This window comes from Miscanthus floridulus, chromosome 3 (genome assembly GCF_019320115.1).
Source record: "Miscanthus floridulus cultivar M001 chromosome 3, ASM1932011v1, whole genome shotgun sequence".
Classification (NCBI taxonomy): domain Eukaryota; kingdom Viridiplantae; phylum Streptophyta; class Magnoliopsida; order Poales; family Poaceae; genus Miscanthus; species Miscanthus floridulus.
This window is the reverse complement of record NC_089582.1, coordinates 145,012,076-145,029,773: the sequence shown is the minus strand read 5'-3', so window position 1 is coordinate 145,029,773 and position 17,698 is coordinate 145,012,076. Positions and strand designations below refer to the sequence as shown.

Here is a 17,698-nt window from a genome sequence, read left to right as displayed (position 1 = left end):
GGATGTGCCATTGTGGCGGACCGGGAGCAGGAGGTGCGCATGCACGGCCACAGTGGGCAGTGGCGGGGCTGACGAGCTGGGCAGCGAGAGCGCGATACTTGTGGGCTAATGAGCAGGGAGGTGCGCACTGCGCACAGATATTTCACACACCCGGCCATGTCCAGCAGTGAACAGCTCGTACAAAATACGAGAGAGGGAGGTGAGAGGAAGAAGATGAGGGTAATCAATTTGGTCTAAATTGCGATACACATGTCAAAGGGGTAAGTAATGGTATATTGTAGAGATATGCAAAATTATAATGGTACGCTTCCCATATCATGAATAGTAATGGTATATCTCTGAACCACGATATTTGTAATGTCATGTATCTAATTAACCCTATATTAAACTGGTCATTTGAATCTTTTAGCCTTCCTTTTTGGCATGCCACTTTGGCGTGCCAAGACAAGCATATGCACGCGTCCCGTGTGCTGAGTCATCATACATATACGAGGCCATGGCCGTGCTTCAGCTCCGACTTTGTCGTTTGTGCACATGGCCATCTGAAAACTAATAACTCTCTCTAACTAGGCATTGTCAACATGGCGTCATCGCACAGGAGCATGCAGGGACTACAGTTAAGTGCTTTAGAACTTGAGATGAGATACATAAAATCAATGTGAGATCACACTACAATAAATATGAGATATCATCACTATGTTTATATGATATAAAATTATGTACTCATACAAAAATAGAGATCTCTCATTTGACGTGCATTTTAATATCTCATTTTTTATTTGCACTGATATGATCATCATTACTAGAATTATAATTGTTTAAAAAATCATTACTAGAATTATTAAAAAAAATGTTTCCAAAATGTATTATTAATCTTTCCTTTAGTCAAATTATCGTATTAGAGATCGAATCAATGTTTTAATAGGATGCAAACGTGCTCTTGGTATCGCGGATAGGCCTTCTTATGCATATTTGTTTAATAAATGTAATAATAGGTAGACTGATATATAAACTTCATCCTAAAAAGAGTGCTGGTTAAATTTTCTTAAGTTTAACTAGATTTACAGAAAATATTAACAATATTTGTATCTACAAATAAGTTTACTATTATGTATCTAAGGAAGTGAAGACTCGTAAAAGAAAATCTCTTACATACGTCAGCAATGCGCGTGCAATGCAAATAGAAATGCCGAGGAGTGTACGTTAGAAAAAATTCTAGTTCTGAAGTTTGTCGGCCTTTGCCAGGGCTTACTTGTTGTCAACTCATATTAATGCAGCTGGCGGCCACGTGCATCCATCTAAATCTCACAAGATTCGTTTGATTGATGCACGGCACCTGGGCCTTGTTTACCTCCAAATTCCAAGTTTTTTCACTCTCTCTCCATCACATCAATTTTTAGCCGTTTGCATGGAGCATTAAATGTAGTTAAAAAAATAACTAATTGCACAGTTTAGTTAGAAATCACGAGATGAATCTTTTGAGCTTAGTTGGTCCACGATTAGACAATATTTACCAAATAAGACGAAAGTGCTACTATTCATCGGTTTGAAATTTTTTACAATCTAAACGTGGCCCTAGCTAGCTAAACGACTCGTCAAGGCCACAATCATGCACCATATGAGCACACGGAAGCCACAGTACTAGTCGTCATATCTGTCGTGTACATATATGTACACCAAACCACATCATCATCATTATCATCATAATCATCTCATCAGAACAATCGTCTTTCGACGCGCGCACGCCAAAATACGCACAGAAGAATGCAGGCGTCTGCTTGCTTCTCCTCCATCTCGTCGCCGCTGCTAGTGATGCCAGTAGTAGTCTTCGTAATGGCGCCGCTGCTGCTCGGGCTGCTGTCCACGACGCCGAGCCTGGCATGGGCGGCGCCGGTGTCCCGGACCATCACCGTGGACTGTCACGGGCGAGGTGACGTCAGGACGGTGCAGTCGGCGGTGGACTCCGTGCCGGACGGCAACCGCGACTGGATCAAGATCCATGTCATGGCCGGCACCTACTGGTTCGTTTCGTTCTACACTTATCTCTACTCTACTGCTGTTCTGTGCTAGCTAGTACTAGTTCATTCGATATTATAACCTCTGGTATTATGTGGAAATTAAAAAGAATTGAAGGAACATACTCTAGTCTTAATTTGTTTGCTGCTGCTGATGAAGCGATGAGCTAGCATCTAGCAGTTAATGCAATATGTCGGTACTTGCATGCATGCATGCATTGCAGGGAGAAGGTGAGCATCCCAAAGCAGAAAGGCTACATCCTGCTGGAGGGGGACGGCTCGTCGACGACGGACATCAGCTTCGACGCGCACGCGGACGCCGGCATCGACGACATAATGGGCCGCCCCAACGTGACGGTGGACGAGCAGTCGCCGACGTTCCAAAGCGCCACCTTCACCGTCCTCGCCGACAACTTCGTCGCCCGGGGCATCGCCTTCAAGGTTATCCTTCGATCGTCGTCTTCTTCTTCTTGATCGATCGACGCTCGCAAGCCTCGCCAACGGGCAACGGGCAACGCGCGCGATGTGTGCAGAACACGTACAGGGCACCGGACGACCAGCTGAGCAAGGAGAACCAGGCGGTGGCGGCGCTGGTCGGCGGCGACAAGAGCGCCTTCTACGCCTGCGAGTTCCACGGCTTCCAGGACACGCTGTGCGACTTCCAGGGACGGCACTACTTCCGCGGCTGCCAGGTCCGGGGCGCCGTCGACTTCGTCTTCGGCTTCGGCCAGTCCATCTACGAGGACTGCGCGCTCGTGTCCGACATGCCGCCGGGCCCGCAGCCCGGGTGGGTGACCGCGCACGCGCGGGTCGCCGCCGGCAGCCCCGGCGGGCTCGTGTTCAAGGGCGGCGCCGTGCAGGCGGCGGGCGCGGCCCAGGGCCAGGGCCAGACCTACCTCGGCCGCGCGTGGAACGCCTTCGCCGCCGTCGTGTTCTACCGCACGCGCATGGACGGCGTCGTCGTGCCGCAGGGCTGGCAGGCCTGGAACGCCGCCGGCAACGTGTAAGCATCTATATATCGTGCATGCCACTGCTGCGCGCGGCGCCATGCATGCATTCGCCATGCGTGCGTGCGAAATGATTCATTTTGTTTTTTTTTCAGGTGGAGCGTCACGTTTGCAGAGGTTGAGTGCACGGGACCAGGGTCGGAGATGAGCAGAAGAGTTGGCTGGGAGAAGCGTTTGACCGAGGAGGAGGTGCAAAGATTCGTGGACATCAGATTCATCGACGATGGCTGGCTGTCAAACCAGCCATAGTCCACAGAGATTATTATTAGCTAGCTGCTACTCTGAAGGAACTGAAATTAATTAATTAATCATCTTCTGCGTTGCAAACGAGCAAAAAGGCTGATGTGAGTGGGTGAAGGAATCCTGTCGGCCACCTGAGTGCCGATTGGACCCCAACGGCCTGATATGGCCCACTTGGTTGTCGGCTGGAGGAACGCACATAAGAACTTATCGGCCGATAAGTGTCCTATCGGCCCTCAAATACCCGACTAGATACTACATTTACATTTTCCCTAAATAAATGCTATATTTGCGATTAATCATTAAAAAAATTCAAAGAGTTAAGACCCACCTACTACAAAATCGCATTGTAGGTTGCTGTTCTAAACATCATTTATTTTCTATATTTTGCCACTTATGTTCTACAAACTATCGTGAAAACTGAAAACATATCTTTTTCCAACCCATAAATGAGAAAAAATTAACTGTAGGCCTGTAGCCTCTGGTCTGAATGACAAGAAGCTTAGCCGACCGAAGGAGTAGAACAGCAACACGATCGTACAAAATACTAGTTTGGCCACTGATTAATATAGTACAAAAGATATACAAACTAAAGAGTTATAATGTCGTGGTGGGGTGCAGTATGTTAAGTTCATTTTAAACATATAAAGAGGCTATTTAAAAATAATAATTTTGGAAGACAAACTGACGCAAAAGCTATTTTCAAATTAAAGTTCACTTGACCTTACTACACAGTAAAATACAATGAAGAGCACATACCAAATTCAATTCAAAGGAACCTTTAGCAAGATCAAGATCACACTAATCTGGAATTGACGGACCCAATGCATAAAGACCGAAGGACCCACATGTTGGGGACATAGAGGACTCTTTTTTATGTGGTATGGACTATTTTTGAGTTAATTAATCTAAGCCACTAGCACATGAGTGACTTGGGCCCACCACCAACCAGTTGGGGCCTTTTTAGATCCTCTCCTCTGAACTTTAGAGCTCTAAACTTTAGATATAGAGTCTCTAAACAAGTGGTCTAAAAATACCTCTAAACTTTAGCTCACCTCACATTAGAGCTTTAAATCTTAAACTAAGCTAAAATGTTGTAAAGTTTTTAGAGCTCTAAAGTTTAGAAGAGAGTATCCAAACAAGCTCTTATTGGTGGAAACGACGTTATTATTAGACAAAAGAAAGATCCTTATTGGTGGAAGCGACGTTTTTATTAGACGAAAGAAAGGCTCTACAATATTTGTTATGGGCCATTTAAACTAATATAGGTCATTGGATTACCATAAAATCCAACGGTGTTAGGGGAATTCTAGTCAACCATAGGATAGGGTCAGAAATGCCTTGAGCCGGGAGGGATGACATACGGAAGAATCACCTTCTTACTTTTATTTTATTTGAACAAACAATACCCAGGAAGAAAATGTCCATTAGCAGGGAAGTTTAAATTTATTTGAACAAACAATACTGTTGATATAGCTAGCAAAGAATAAGATCATGGCCTCAGGAGGCTGTAATCCGGTGAGAAAAAAAGGATATACAAATAGAACTAAAATTTGAGCGAGTCATATAACCACACCACGAGCCGACAACGCCCCACCCCCCAACACACACACACACACCACAATGTCACACAAAGATAGCTAGGTGTGCAATAAACTAAGCAAGTCACACAAAGATCATCCATCCATAATAAAAGAAGCAAAGAAGAATTGAAGAAGAAGTCATCGTCCTCACACCACGAGTGGACTAAACAAACTGGACAATTGCCAATGGAAGTGGAAGTTGGGAGCATATCACACGGCGAGCATGAGGCACCTAGAACTCATCACCTTCTCCCCGCCTACTACTCCCATTCCAGCGCGAATCCAGCAACCATGCAAAGAGAAACATGCATCTGATGTCATGCATCATGGAATACACAGCTCGATCTATCTGACACGCACACATCGATGAGATTGGTCCATCCATAAGCATATGCATATATATATAAAGCCGCGGCACTCATCTACCATGCATCGAACATCATGACCTACATTCTTGAAATCTTGAAGGATTAATACCCCTCCCTCCACCACCTCCACCGGCCGAGAGCGAGCGGCCGGCCGGGCGGGGTTTCGGTTCGGCATGGCTGCTCCAGCGCTCCGCGTGGCGATCCTCGCCGCGGTCCTGCTACTCCCATTCCTCAGCGTGCCGGGCGCCGAGGCGCAGACCAAGAAGTTCTGCCTCACGCAGTTCGCCATCGCCAGCCAGGCCTGCGCCATCCTGCCGCCCACCAGCCCCGAGCACCACCACCACGATCACGACGACGAGGACGAGGACAACGACGAAGACGAAGACGAGGACAGTGACGACGGCGGCGGCGACCGTCGCCACCGTGACCAGGACAAGAAGAGCTCTAGCGGCGTCGTCAGTAAACCCGCCGCGTCCGCCAGTAAACCCGCCGCGTCCTCCATGATCACCGTCGAGGCGGAGGTGGACGCCTCCACCGACGACGACGACCGCAACGGCACCACCAGACACTCCTCCGTGGTGGGAAACGGAAACAACACCCGCAGCGGAGACGGCGGCGGCGGCAGCGCACGACGCCGCCACGGCTCCAGCAGCAGGCGCCGCCGTCGCCGCCGACACCGCCGTGGCCGTCTGCGTGATGGAGACGACGCCGACGCCGAGGACGAAGACGAAGATGAGGACGCCGACGAGGATGAGGACGAGGATGAAGACGAGGATGAAGACGAGGACGAGGACGAGGACGAGGACGACGAGGAGGAGGACGACCACCGCGCGTACAGGGACTGCTGCCGGTGGCTGAAGGAGGTGGAGCCGGACTGCGTGTGCGAGGCGCTGCTCCGCCTGCCGCCCTTCCTCGTCAAGCCGCAGCACAAGTACACCGTCAAGGTGGGCCACTCCTGCAAGTTCACCTACAGGTGCGGCGGCGTCTGATGATGAGCTGAAGGCCGTGGCCGGGCACGCTTGCATGCATGGCGCGAGAGCGTACGTGTAAGGCTAGCTTGTGCTAGTTCTCTACGTACGTGCGAGCCGTGTCCATACACTATATATACTGCGTGCTACGTGATTGACATTCGAAAAAGCGACGTTATTACCGGCCGTAAGTATATCCATCCATCTGTGTGTCAACCATCAAGTTTGTGTTTATCAGGTGAGAAAAAAAATCGTTTGGAAACCAATTAGAGACAGAGTTTGGCTTACATATATGTAAAACTGATCACTATATATAGATAGCCAAAAATTTGTAATGTAATAGTAATATTGTAGTACGTGTTATATATGTCGCACTACGGGATACTGTTTATTTACCGAGTGTGAGTAACACACGGCAAATAGTGCTACACACTCGGCAAACTGTTTACCGAGTGCCACACTCGGTAAAGTGGACTCGGCAAACAACGACTCGGTGAAGTTATTTTACCGAGTGTCTAATATCGGCGCACTCGGAGCATGGAGTTACCGAGTGCTACAATGACACTCGGTAAACAATTATGACTTGACAGTCGTCAGCCTCCAAACTAACCGTTAACGGCGAGGTTTACCGAGTGTCACTAGCAGCACTCGGTAAATAAATTAGCATTTCGTGATTAAAACAATTCCGGAAATAAATTTTTTGAATAATGTTTACCGAGTGTAGCTCCTAACACTCGGTAAAAGAATAACCATTTTCGTGATTCAAACAATTCCGCAAATAAACTTCAGGAATAATGTTTACCGAGTGTTCCCACTCGGTAAAAAGTAGTCAAATATTTCCGAGTGGGGACGCCGCACTCGGTAAAAAATGGCACTCGGCAAAATGCACAGAATCAGAACCAAATTGGTTCTGTTCGCTGTTTTACCGAGTGCTACACTCGGTAAAACTGACAGAATCTCTGTTTTACCGAGTGCTACACTCGGTAAAATATGTCCACATAATTTTTTTTGTTCGTTTCAGTGCATATCCAGTCACAATGAGCAACAAAATCACATGAAATTATAATAACATGACAGATAGGCAATATATATCACATATATGTCCACAAATGTCACATCCACTCACAATAACCAACATATGTCGACAAGCACCATGCAAAGTCCACAAACACCATCAACATATGTCCAAAGTCCACAAAGTTCAACCAAGTCCACAGTTCAACATACAAACCCATCAAACAAGGTCGGATGGCATGTCACATGGTCAGAGGCCTGCGGAGAAACGGAGTCAAGTCCAGGTCTTGATCACCCTGCATATCGTTGTTCGATCCAGCTGTAGAAGGTCCCTAGAATGAGATTGCACATGTGAGTTATCTGGATCAAAGCAAATTCTAAGGTCTAAGCTATGGTAGGTCAAACTAAGGTATAAGTCGAAGGTAGCTCTATATGACACAAAAGTGAAGAGTGCATCTAAGTGACTCACAGGAGTGCCATCGCACGGAGGTGGAGGCACCAACGGTATCATCGGCGGCGGCGGAGGCGGTGGAGGCTGGCCCATGCTCTGAGAAAAACGGGCCATGTACTCGTACCAGTCCTTGTGCGCCTGCTGGAAGGCCTCAAGCTGGGCCTGCACTCGCGCCCTCTCCTGTGCCAACTCGGCCTGGTGCGACAGCTCGAGGGCCTGAAGCTGGCTCTGTGAGGCTTGCTGTGACTCCTGCAGGGCTTCAATCTGGGCCTACAATTATTTATCACATAGTTAGAATGCAAATAAAGAACGAGTAGAAAATGAATGGACAACGAATGCAACAGAACTAACCTGGAGTGCTACCACCTGGGGCTGTGAGCGTGGGCGTATGGCCAGACTCGAACTCGTGCTCCGGGCTCTAATCTGGGCGAGTGTCTGAGTGTTGGCCGTGTCTATGGTGCTGTTGCCCATATAGTACCGCCCGTGTGGCTTACCTAGTCCCAACCTCATGACGATGTCACCCTCGAGGTCAGCGGTGCTCGGATCAAATTCTGACCCATGGATCTCTCTCGCCATCGCCGTGTACTCATTGAGGCGCCTGTGCACGCTCGGGTTGCTGTATGCCTCGAGTGGGTCCTCCGTGTTGTAGACGAGGTTGGGGTCCTTTGCCTTGCCCTTGTGTGCCAAGGCATATGCCTTAAACGAGGCGCACTCCTGGCTCTGCAGGAAGAAGCACAACAATAAGATATTATGCATTCAGAAGTTAGCATAGCAACAACGAAATGAAATCTGCGTACATATCTGGCTGCATATTCCTTAAGGGTAGTGGGGCCTTGTTTGTGCGAGGAACCCTGCATCATCGCACGGCAACGTGAGCGTACGGCGTGATATTGCTCGTACTCCTCACTCAACCACTTGTCCACAATGGCCTCCCAGCAGTTGTCCATCCCCGCACACCAAGCAGGAGGCACCTACACGTACACGAGCACATGACAAATCATAAATCAATTTTAGTGCAATTAATCGCAGACGATGTAATCTCATGTTTACCGTCAAGTATTGCTCCTTAGTCAGGGGCAGGTGCACTGCCTGCGCTCTGGTGACTCTGTGTCCTCTACGGGCATGGTAAATTCTTCTGCACAGGAGCTTTGTCTCGTAGAAGAGGTCCTGCACTCGGTGAACACAGACTCTGTTCACCACGTCATCCGCGTCCTCCCTACGTACTCCCTCCGCCAAGGTGTAGTAATCCTACAAGCAAATAAAGTCAGTAATATACAATTAATGTGATGTTATTATCAGCATAGTGCGATGAGCACGTACCCACAGCTCTTTCATCACCCGGTCGGCCTTGCTGTTATAACACCTGCCAGCTCGATCAGTCTGATCGCTAGCGGCGTGCTAGTGGGACCACTTCATGGCGGGCTGCACAACACCATCGATCCTCACCATCCCAGGGTAGTTTGCCCTGCACAGAAGACCTAGGATCCCGTTTACTCGGCGAGAGTGACTCCCTGGGATCACCATTTCCCAATCCCTGCACAAAGTTATTGAGATTGAATATTAGTTTCTGTTATAACTTAAAAACCTGTGAAGTAGTGTTAACATGCAAAAATTACTTACTTAGTTCCGGAGGGTCGAATCACTGGCCGTCTCTGTATGGGTAAGTCTGGGAGGCGCGACGACCCTCGTAGCCAAACCGTAGGCACCCCATTTTCCTCTGCCAGCAAGTCGGCATCCTCCTCACGCTCAGCCCGCTCGGTCTCATCCTCCCTCCGTGCCTCCTCCACTGCCTCCGCTATCTCCTCCCTGGTCTCCTCCTCCTCCTCATCCTCCTCCGTGGCCACTACGAACTCGTCGTCGTCGTCCTGTGGAGGAGGTGTCGGCTCTCGACGCCCTCGTCGTCGCCGTCCTCCTCCTCCACCCTTGGCTCCTCCTCCACCCTAGGCTCCACCTCCACCCTAGGCTCCACCTCCCTGGGCACGCCCTCGTCGTCGTCCTCCTCCTCCTCCCTGGGCACGCCCTCCACCCTTAGTTTGTGCACGCCCTCCTCCTCCACCCTGGCTAGACCCCTCGCCACCAGCCAGTAAGGTCATAACCGACCTAATCTTCCTGATTCCACCGCCCACCATCAATCACCTACAACAAAAGGAATAAACTATCAGTACGCATATACAAAAGTAAATGTATCATACATGTATAAAAGAGATGCAAAATAAGTAAATGTATCATACATGTATAAAAGAGATGCAAAATAAGTAAATGTATCATACATGTATAAAAGAGATGCAAAATAAGTAAATGTATCATACATGTATAAAATTGCCATAAGTACTACAGATCTTACATGTACTAGAAATAATCATCAAGATCATTGATAGGTGGGCCAAAAATCTCATCATCGCTATTATCGACGTAATTATGATCGTCTCTCAAAGTCTCATCACTAGCGACACTGCCTGAATGGTGTTGCTCAAGTAATAACAAGTCCTTCGCGTTGTGAACCTCCTCTCCATCATCCCCGTCAACAATGACCGTATCATTGTCTACTTCCATTGCGAGATCTACATCTAAGACAATCTCAAAACTCCCATCTAATCCTTCTTCTTGAAAGAACTCTTCGTCATATGTGTTTGCATCGATGTTATAATCATCATCGTTTGGGACGGGTACTTTACCATGCGGCGATACCTTGTACACCACATCATACGCCTTAAGACGGTCTTTGGTTTGGCACGGGTATGAGAGATAATAAACTTGCGTGGCCTGTTGGGCCACAATGTACACGTCGTCTCCTAGCAAGACGGATGACTTTAGAACTTCGACTAACCCAAGCTCAGGGGTCTTTATCACTTCTTTGGGATCAAACCAATGGCATTTGAATATGACAAGACGAAGAGGTACACAACCAGGAAACTTGAGTTTGTATATTTCTTCAATTATTTCATAGTAGTCCAACCCATCTGTGCCTGGCGTGAAAACACCGGTATTTGTGGTTCTTCGATTCGGCCGACTCTGCTCGTGCCGAGTTGTGTGAAAGCGATATCCATTGACATCGTACACAGAGAATGACTTGACCCTAAATTCAAATCCATTGGCAACTTGCCTCAACTCGGCACTCATAGACACGCCAGTTTTGGCCTGCTAGTTCAAGTAGGATGATTCGTTATATATTTGTCGAGTTGAGAGTTAAGTACAAACAACAAATGAAATTGAACAGTACCTCCTCCTTGAACCAACAAATAAAAGTGGGATTTTGTTCTCCCGCGCCATGTCTTAGAAGGGTTTCAACTTCCGCTTCGGTGGGTTCCCTCCGTGAAGGACGATGGTAGAGGAGAACAAATTTGCTGTAACGGCCGTTAACAAGAGGGTTGGATGGGTGCATGCAAAATATTGACAAGAAAAGAAACAAGTTTGTGTAAAACTTACGCAATGTACGGGCCAACCTCTTCAAGGTTCCGCAACACATACAGCTGGATAGAGCGCCACTCTTCTAGGCTCAACATCTTCAAGGTAGGTTCACTTGCACTTCCGAGTTGCCCTCGAAAAAGGCTGAGGGTCGACTGATTGTCGACAACATTGTAACGAGGGGGTGGATTATGCACATTAGGAAGGTTGTCGGCATAGTATCTTGTTGTGAAGTATGACACCTCCTCCACAATGGATGCCTCTGCACAGGAAGCTTCAAATTTGCATTTATTTTTGCATTTTGTTCTAAGAACCTTTAGGCATCGCTCAATTGGATAGCACCAACGGGCATGCACAGGGCCCCCCATTTTTGCCTCATATGGTAGGTGCAAGAGCAAATGTTGCATCGGATTGAAGAAGCCGAGGGGAAAGATCTTCTCCAACTTGCAGAGCAACACCGGGGCTATTCTTTCCATTTCTTCAATCTCGGTCCGAGATATCTCCTTAGCACATAGCTTGTGGAAGAACATGCTCAACTCTGCCATCACTCGCCAGATGTGATCAGGGAAATAGCCACGAACCATCACCGGAAGAAGGCGTTCAATCCATATGTGGTAATCATGACTCTTGAGCCCTGTGATTCGCATGGTACTTAAGTTCACACCCCTCCTCCAATTCGCTGCATACCCGTCAGGGAACATCAATGATTAGAACCATTGAAGAACTTCTTTCTTTTGGGCCCTCGTTAGGACGAAGTCGGCCTTAGGCTTCTTCCATGACTTCCCACGTAAGGGAGGCAACATGTTTAGCTTTGGTCTATCGCACAACGTTGCTTGATCCAATCTAGCCTTGACATTGTCCTTTGACTTTTCCCAGTCCATGATTGTGTGAAGGACCGCCTCGGCGAAATTCTTTTCAGTGTGCATTACATCATTGTTATGTGGAAGAAGGAGGTCCTTAAAGTAAGGAAGCTTCCACAAGCACGACTTGTGTGTCTAGGCATGCTCTTTTCCGTATCCCACGAAGCCCCCCTTTTCATTGTCGACCACAAGACCATCTAACATCTCAAGAACCTGGGCACCTGTCATCATTTCCGGTGCAGAGTCTTCCACTGTGACACCTTTTCGAAAGTTCTTCTTGTCTCTCCTGAATGGGTGGTCAAGAGGGAGGAATTGTCGATGTTTGTCAAACGAAGAAAACTTGCCCCCCTTCTCCAACCGAAAGAACTCCACAGCTGACTTGCATATCGGGCATGGCATCTTCGTGTGAACACACCAGCCACAAAATAACCCATAAGCCAGAAAGTCATGCATGGAATAATGGTACCAAATATGCATTCTGAAGTTTGTCTTTGTGAATCGGTCGTATGTCACTACCCCTTCGTCCCATGCATGGACCAAATCGTCTATCAAAGGCTCCATGTACACACTCATATTAGCCCCCGGGTGTCCTGGAATTATAAGTGACAATAAAATATTTTGCCGTTGAAAGGCGACGCTAGGTGGGAGGTTGAGAGGGATGACGAATACGGGCCAACATGTGTATGGTGAAGAACCCATTTCATAAGGATTGAACCCATCAGTTGCCAGTGCAATGCGTACATTATGAGCCTCGTCAGCTTTGTCGGTATGCTTCCGATCGAAGCTTTTCCATGATTCACCATCGGACGGATGTATCATCTTGTCAGTGTATCGGCGTCCAGTTTTGTGCCACGTCATCTGTTTTGCGGATTCCTCGCTCATGAAAAGCCGTTGGATCCTCGGTATGAAAGGAAGGTACCTCAGGATCTTTGCGCCAACTTTTGTTTGCGTCTTCCGACCATCACCAGATTCTAACTCAATGTACCTAGATGCCTTACACTTCGGACAGTACTTATCGTCAGCATGTTCTCCCCTGAATAAGATGCATCTGTTCGGACAAGCATGTATCTGCTCGTACGACATCTTGAGTGCACGAAGGATTTTATTTGACTCATACGTGTTCTTTGGCAGAACGTGATCATCCAGAAGTAGGGTGCCAACTACTGTCAACAGTTGATCGAAGGATTCTCTACTCCAGCTAAACTGGGACTTCATAGCCATTAGACGTGCAATGGCATCTAGTTTAGAAACATTGGTGCGCTCATGAAGGGGTTGTTGTGCCGCATCCAACATGGCATAAAACGCTTTTGTAGTTTGCTCTGGCTCCTGCTCTACACTTCCTTCATCGAAAGCCATGTCATGGTCATTTAACATTTCTGCCACCCCGGCTTCAGAATCAAACTCCTCGATCCGTTGTCTCACGACCTCTTCTCTCGCACGATGGCGTTCACCATGCATGGTCCACCGGGTATAGTTCTCTACAAATCCATTGTTGACAAGATCTTTAGTCATCTCCTCATATGTTTTTATTGCCTTGTTCTTACACTTCCTACAGGGACACCAGGCATGTCGCCGTCCATTTGCAAATGCCTTCGTCATGAAATCATTGGCCTTCTCAATCCATTCATTTGTGTATTGACCCCTCTTCTGATAGCCCGTGTACATCCACTGACAGTCATCCATCCTAACATATAGACGATATTGCAGTTTAGAGCAATAGAGTAGTAGTGCTAGAGAAAAACCATATGAGATGATAAAGAGACATTCATGTTCTTGGTCGATTCACATAGAAGATGTTTGCTAGATTGGATGATGAGATTTTACCTAAGGTTGAAAGGCCGCTATGTCACTTGTAGATGGAGGAATACATGGAACCAATTTTTTTGTAGCCACAAACATCACTAGCAAGATTTATCGAAGATTGAGGTAGAGCACGACGACAAGTGCGTGAAGAACAACAAGGTGACGGTGCAGATCGAACTTGTGCGACCACGACGTGAAAAACAAGAAGGAAAACAACAAGTAGTAGTAGTACGTGCTAACTTATGAATCTTGTGCCTCTTGGCGGAACAACCAGAAGTCGCAAGGTCATTCGCTAGCTGCCAACTTGTATTGGTTCTTACTACAACTTTTTAAGATGAACTACTCTCCTTGTGTTCTTTATTTGCCCGTCATCATTGGTATGAACGAATATTTCTAGCATACTCCTACATTTGTTTGTTATAAAGACAAGAATAAGCACAAATATTGGGTTGAGACCAATGAGTATGCAGATGAATGCCCTGAGATGGTAAAATATGGCTTTTTCATATGCTGATGTGTAGGATCACGGAAGAAAAAACATGTACTTCAGAACACAAAAGATGTCTGCAAAGAAAGGGTAATAAAGTGGACACGGCATAAAAGGCATCCGTGATTGTCCATATACACGCTAAAACTCCATGCTCTGTTACTGAACAGCACGAGCTGACCAACAACATAATAGCTAGTGGAGTAGATGACTTCAGATCTATATAAAGATCATCACCTAGCTGACTAATTTTCACATAATATTTCTGGAAACCATACTTGTTAAAGTAAAAGGGAAGCAAACATATATACAATTTCGACATCACAAGCTAGGAATTCTAGAAACAGGTACATTATATATTAAAAAAAGGAACAAAAGGTAGCACCACATAGTGTTTTTTTATGCGTGAATTAGTGGGCATAATCTTTATAACTGACGGTTGGAGACCAGCATCTTGAGAAATTAACTTTTCTGCTGCATCACAAATGGCAGAGAGCCCTAATTTCTGTTGTTAATCCGTCTACCAGGTCAATCCTTGGACTTGGTACGCAAGCGATTGTAGCTAACAAAGCCCTCTGCCTAGTTTGATTAATCACTAGCATCATAGGGAAGCTGTGCTGCGGCTGCCTTTCAATGTGAAAGCATGAGTAGTTTGGGAAGAACAAGCCATTATCCAAAAAAAAGTTTGGGAAGAACAAGCAAAATCTTCCATTGGCCAAATCGGCTAGTACATAGTAGAGGTCCGTCAAAAACAAGGCACCAAGCAAATTGTATTACAAATCAGTCATCAGTCAATAAAGTGAATATGCATGGCAGGTGATGGATGTTGTGTTGTAGGAGCCGATCCTTGCCTGATGTCGCGCAGAAGTGTCCGGGAGGCGGCCGTGGCGGCGGCAGTCCCGCGGTGGCGGCGGGTGACCGCCCTCCCCCGGTGGTGGCGGCTGTGGGGGACCACCTGGTGGCGGCGGTGGTGGAGGGGAGGAGGCGGCCGCGGCGGTGGGGAGGCGCTGGCGACGGCGTGGAGGGGAGGAGGCGGCCGCGACGGTGGGGAGGCGCCGGCGACGGCGGGGAGGCGCCGACGACGGCGTGGAGCGCGCGGGCGCGGGCGCGGGGAGGCGCGGGCGCAAGTGCGGGGGACGGCGGGGAGGCGCCGGCGCGGGGGACGGCGGTGGTGCGGCAGGGATGTGCGGGCGTGTGCGGCGCGGGGATGCCTGCTAATGTCTGTGCACGATCTGAGGGAGAAACGGGTAGGTGTTGAATGCTTCTGTTTACCGAGTGCCTAGATATACGGCACTCGGTAAACTCAAGCACCGCAGCCCAATGACATGTGGGTCTGGTACATGTTTATCGAGTGCCCAGATCTACGGCACTCGGTAAATAGAAGCACCGTGGCCTGGTACATGTTTACCGAGTGCCCAGATCTACGGCACTCGGTAAACAGAAGCATGGCAGCCCACTGTGGCGGACAGGTGGGCCGTGGCTAACCTTTACCGAGTGTTTAAGGTCACACTCGGTAAAAGTATCCATCATTTCATGCAAAACTAAAAAGAAAAAATGCCAATTTAATCCTAAAATTCACCAAACTTTCACATGAACTATTTCATGTCATCTATTTACTATCTAAAAAATTCCAAGTTCAAATCATAATGTTGAATTTCACTCTTAATAGAAATCCTACTCGTCATTGTTAATGTTTAGTGTCTCTTTGGAAGATGTACCGGTTCGGCAGCGATGAATGAAAATATACTTCCGAAACGTTATGAAAATTTTTCTATAATATAGATGTATGCTTCAATGTTAATTCTTCCAATCTCGTGATTTATCGAGTTCAATTTTAATTATTACAATTAAATTTACACGATATGTACCTAATTTTCATAAAGAATGAAAATTTTGTGAAATATAGTAAATAAATCGAAATAAACACCATATTTTGGAATGGAGTACTAAATATCATATGTGGATAGAGGAAAAAGAATGAAGGGAAAAACAAGAAATTTGGTTGAATTTTACCGAGTGTTGCGACAATACACTCGATAAAACATAGTGTTTACCGAGTGTTGTGCACTTACACTCGGTAAAACTTTATTATTACCGAGTGTGACACTCGGTAAACATTTTTGGTCTTTTTTATTTGCTATGAGCGCTTGATGGGCGGAGCTGTTGTTACCGTGATGTTTGCCGAGTGTATGCTCATAACACTCGGTAAACATGTCATGCCGTGACGCCGTTTGACGCACGGTTGCTATCCTAGGTGACGTGGCACCTTAATACCGAGTGGCTGTTTTTACCGAGTGCGCCCCTTCGGTAAACTTGTAGTTTTAACGAGTGTCTTAAGTTACCGAGTGTGGTGACTCGGTAAATCGGTCTACTACCGGGTGCTTATGTTTTCCGAGTGTTGGCACTCGATAAGTAATGTTTTCCAAGTGCCCCGACTTTTGACACTCGGTAATTGTCGGGGCACTCGGTAACTACACAGTATCCGGTAGTGTCGGTATCTGTTGTGTGTCACTAGCTAGTGATTTGTTGTTCCAAATGCTATATGTATACGTTGTCCCTGGAGACATGATGTGTTAAATATGTGCATGTGTTTGACATTGGTCTCGACAAAAAAATCATTGAGCTGGCTTGGTGGCTCGTTTTAAAATTACTCCGCTTCAATCATTTTTTGACAAAAATAAATAAATTGGTTTTCAATGACTTTCGACTTTAGCTCGACTCATTAAGTTCGATTTGCATCCTATTCGACTGGGGCTGAAACGCTCGTATACGATCGTAGATTATTACTGCTGGCTGGTTTGGTGTGAGAGAAAAATATTGTTCTGACTGAAAATTTACGATCGTTTACGACCAAGCGAACAGGCCGCTGAAGTGCATCTCAAACAATTCAAAAGACTATAACTAATAATATTATGTCAACATTTTCCCAAAAAACAATGCAAAAACCACTCTCTTCGATAGAAAATTTAATCCATTTAATGTATATATAAAAGGTAAAACATTTACCACCAATAGCTGCTCCACGTAACATTATTATTAGGAAATAATTATATCACATGAAAAATAACTTTATCCATGAATATACTAACACCTATCTTACAAACTTTAAGAATATATATGTATCTATTTTTTGCGGTACAAAGACCATACAAAATTGAAACAAAATATCATAAAATATGAAAACACTTTGATCATGAATATGTCAGCATAAATCTTAGGCTTCGTTCGGCTGGCTGAATTTTAGCTGAAACTGGATGAAAAATACTATTCTGGTTGAATTATTGTGAGAGAAAAACACTGTTCCGACTGAAAAAAGAAGTCGAACCAATCGGATATAGGATAAGCCCAACTGGACCTATATAAGGAGTACAGCATTAATCTGCATACCATCTTGACTACAAAACAACCACGCGTGTACCCACCAACACACGCATGAGTGTGACCGTTTCAATCGCGTACTAATAAATTGCTGAAAGCACTAGTCTTGGCCTAAAGTC

General features: G+C 46.5%; 2 protein-coding genes across 2 annotated transcripts; both read left to right on the top strand.

Moving 5' to 3' along the window:
• The first annotated feature begins 1,580 nt into the window (after positions 1-1,580).
• Positions 1,581-3,365, top strand: LOC136542727 (probable pectinesterase 66). Its single transcript, XM_066535298.1, has 4 exons — positions 1,581-2,021; positions 2,240-2,456; positions 2,549-3,018; positions 3,118-3,365. The coding sequence occupies exons 1-4, from the start codon at positions 1,765-1,767 to the stop codon at positions 3,269-3,271; spliced, it is 1,098 nt and encodes a 365-aa protein (XP_066391395.1). The 5' UTR covers positions 1,581-1,764; the 3' UTR covers positions 3,272-3,365.
• A 2,021-nt stretch (positions 3,366-5,386) lies between these two features.
• Positions 5,387-6,202, top strand: LOC136542726 (uncharacterized). The gene has a single exon (XM_066535297.1). The coding sequence runs from the start codon at positions 5,387-5,389 to the stop codon at positions 6,200-6,202; it is 816 nt and encodes a 271-aa protein (XP_066391394.1).
• The last annotated feature ends 11,496 nt before the right edge of the window (positions 6,203-17,698 follow it).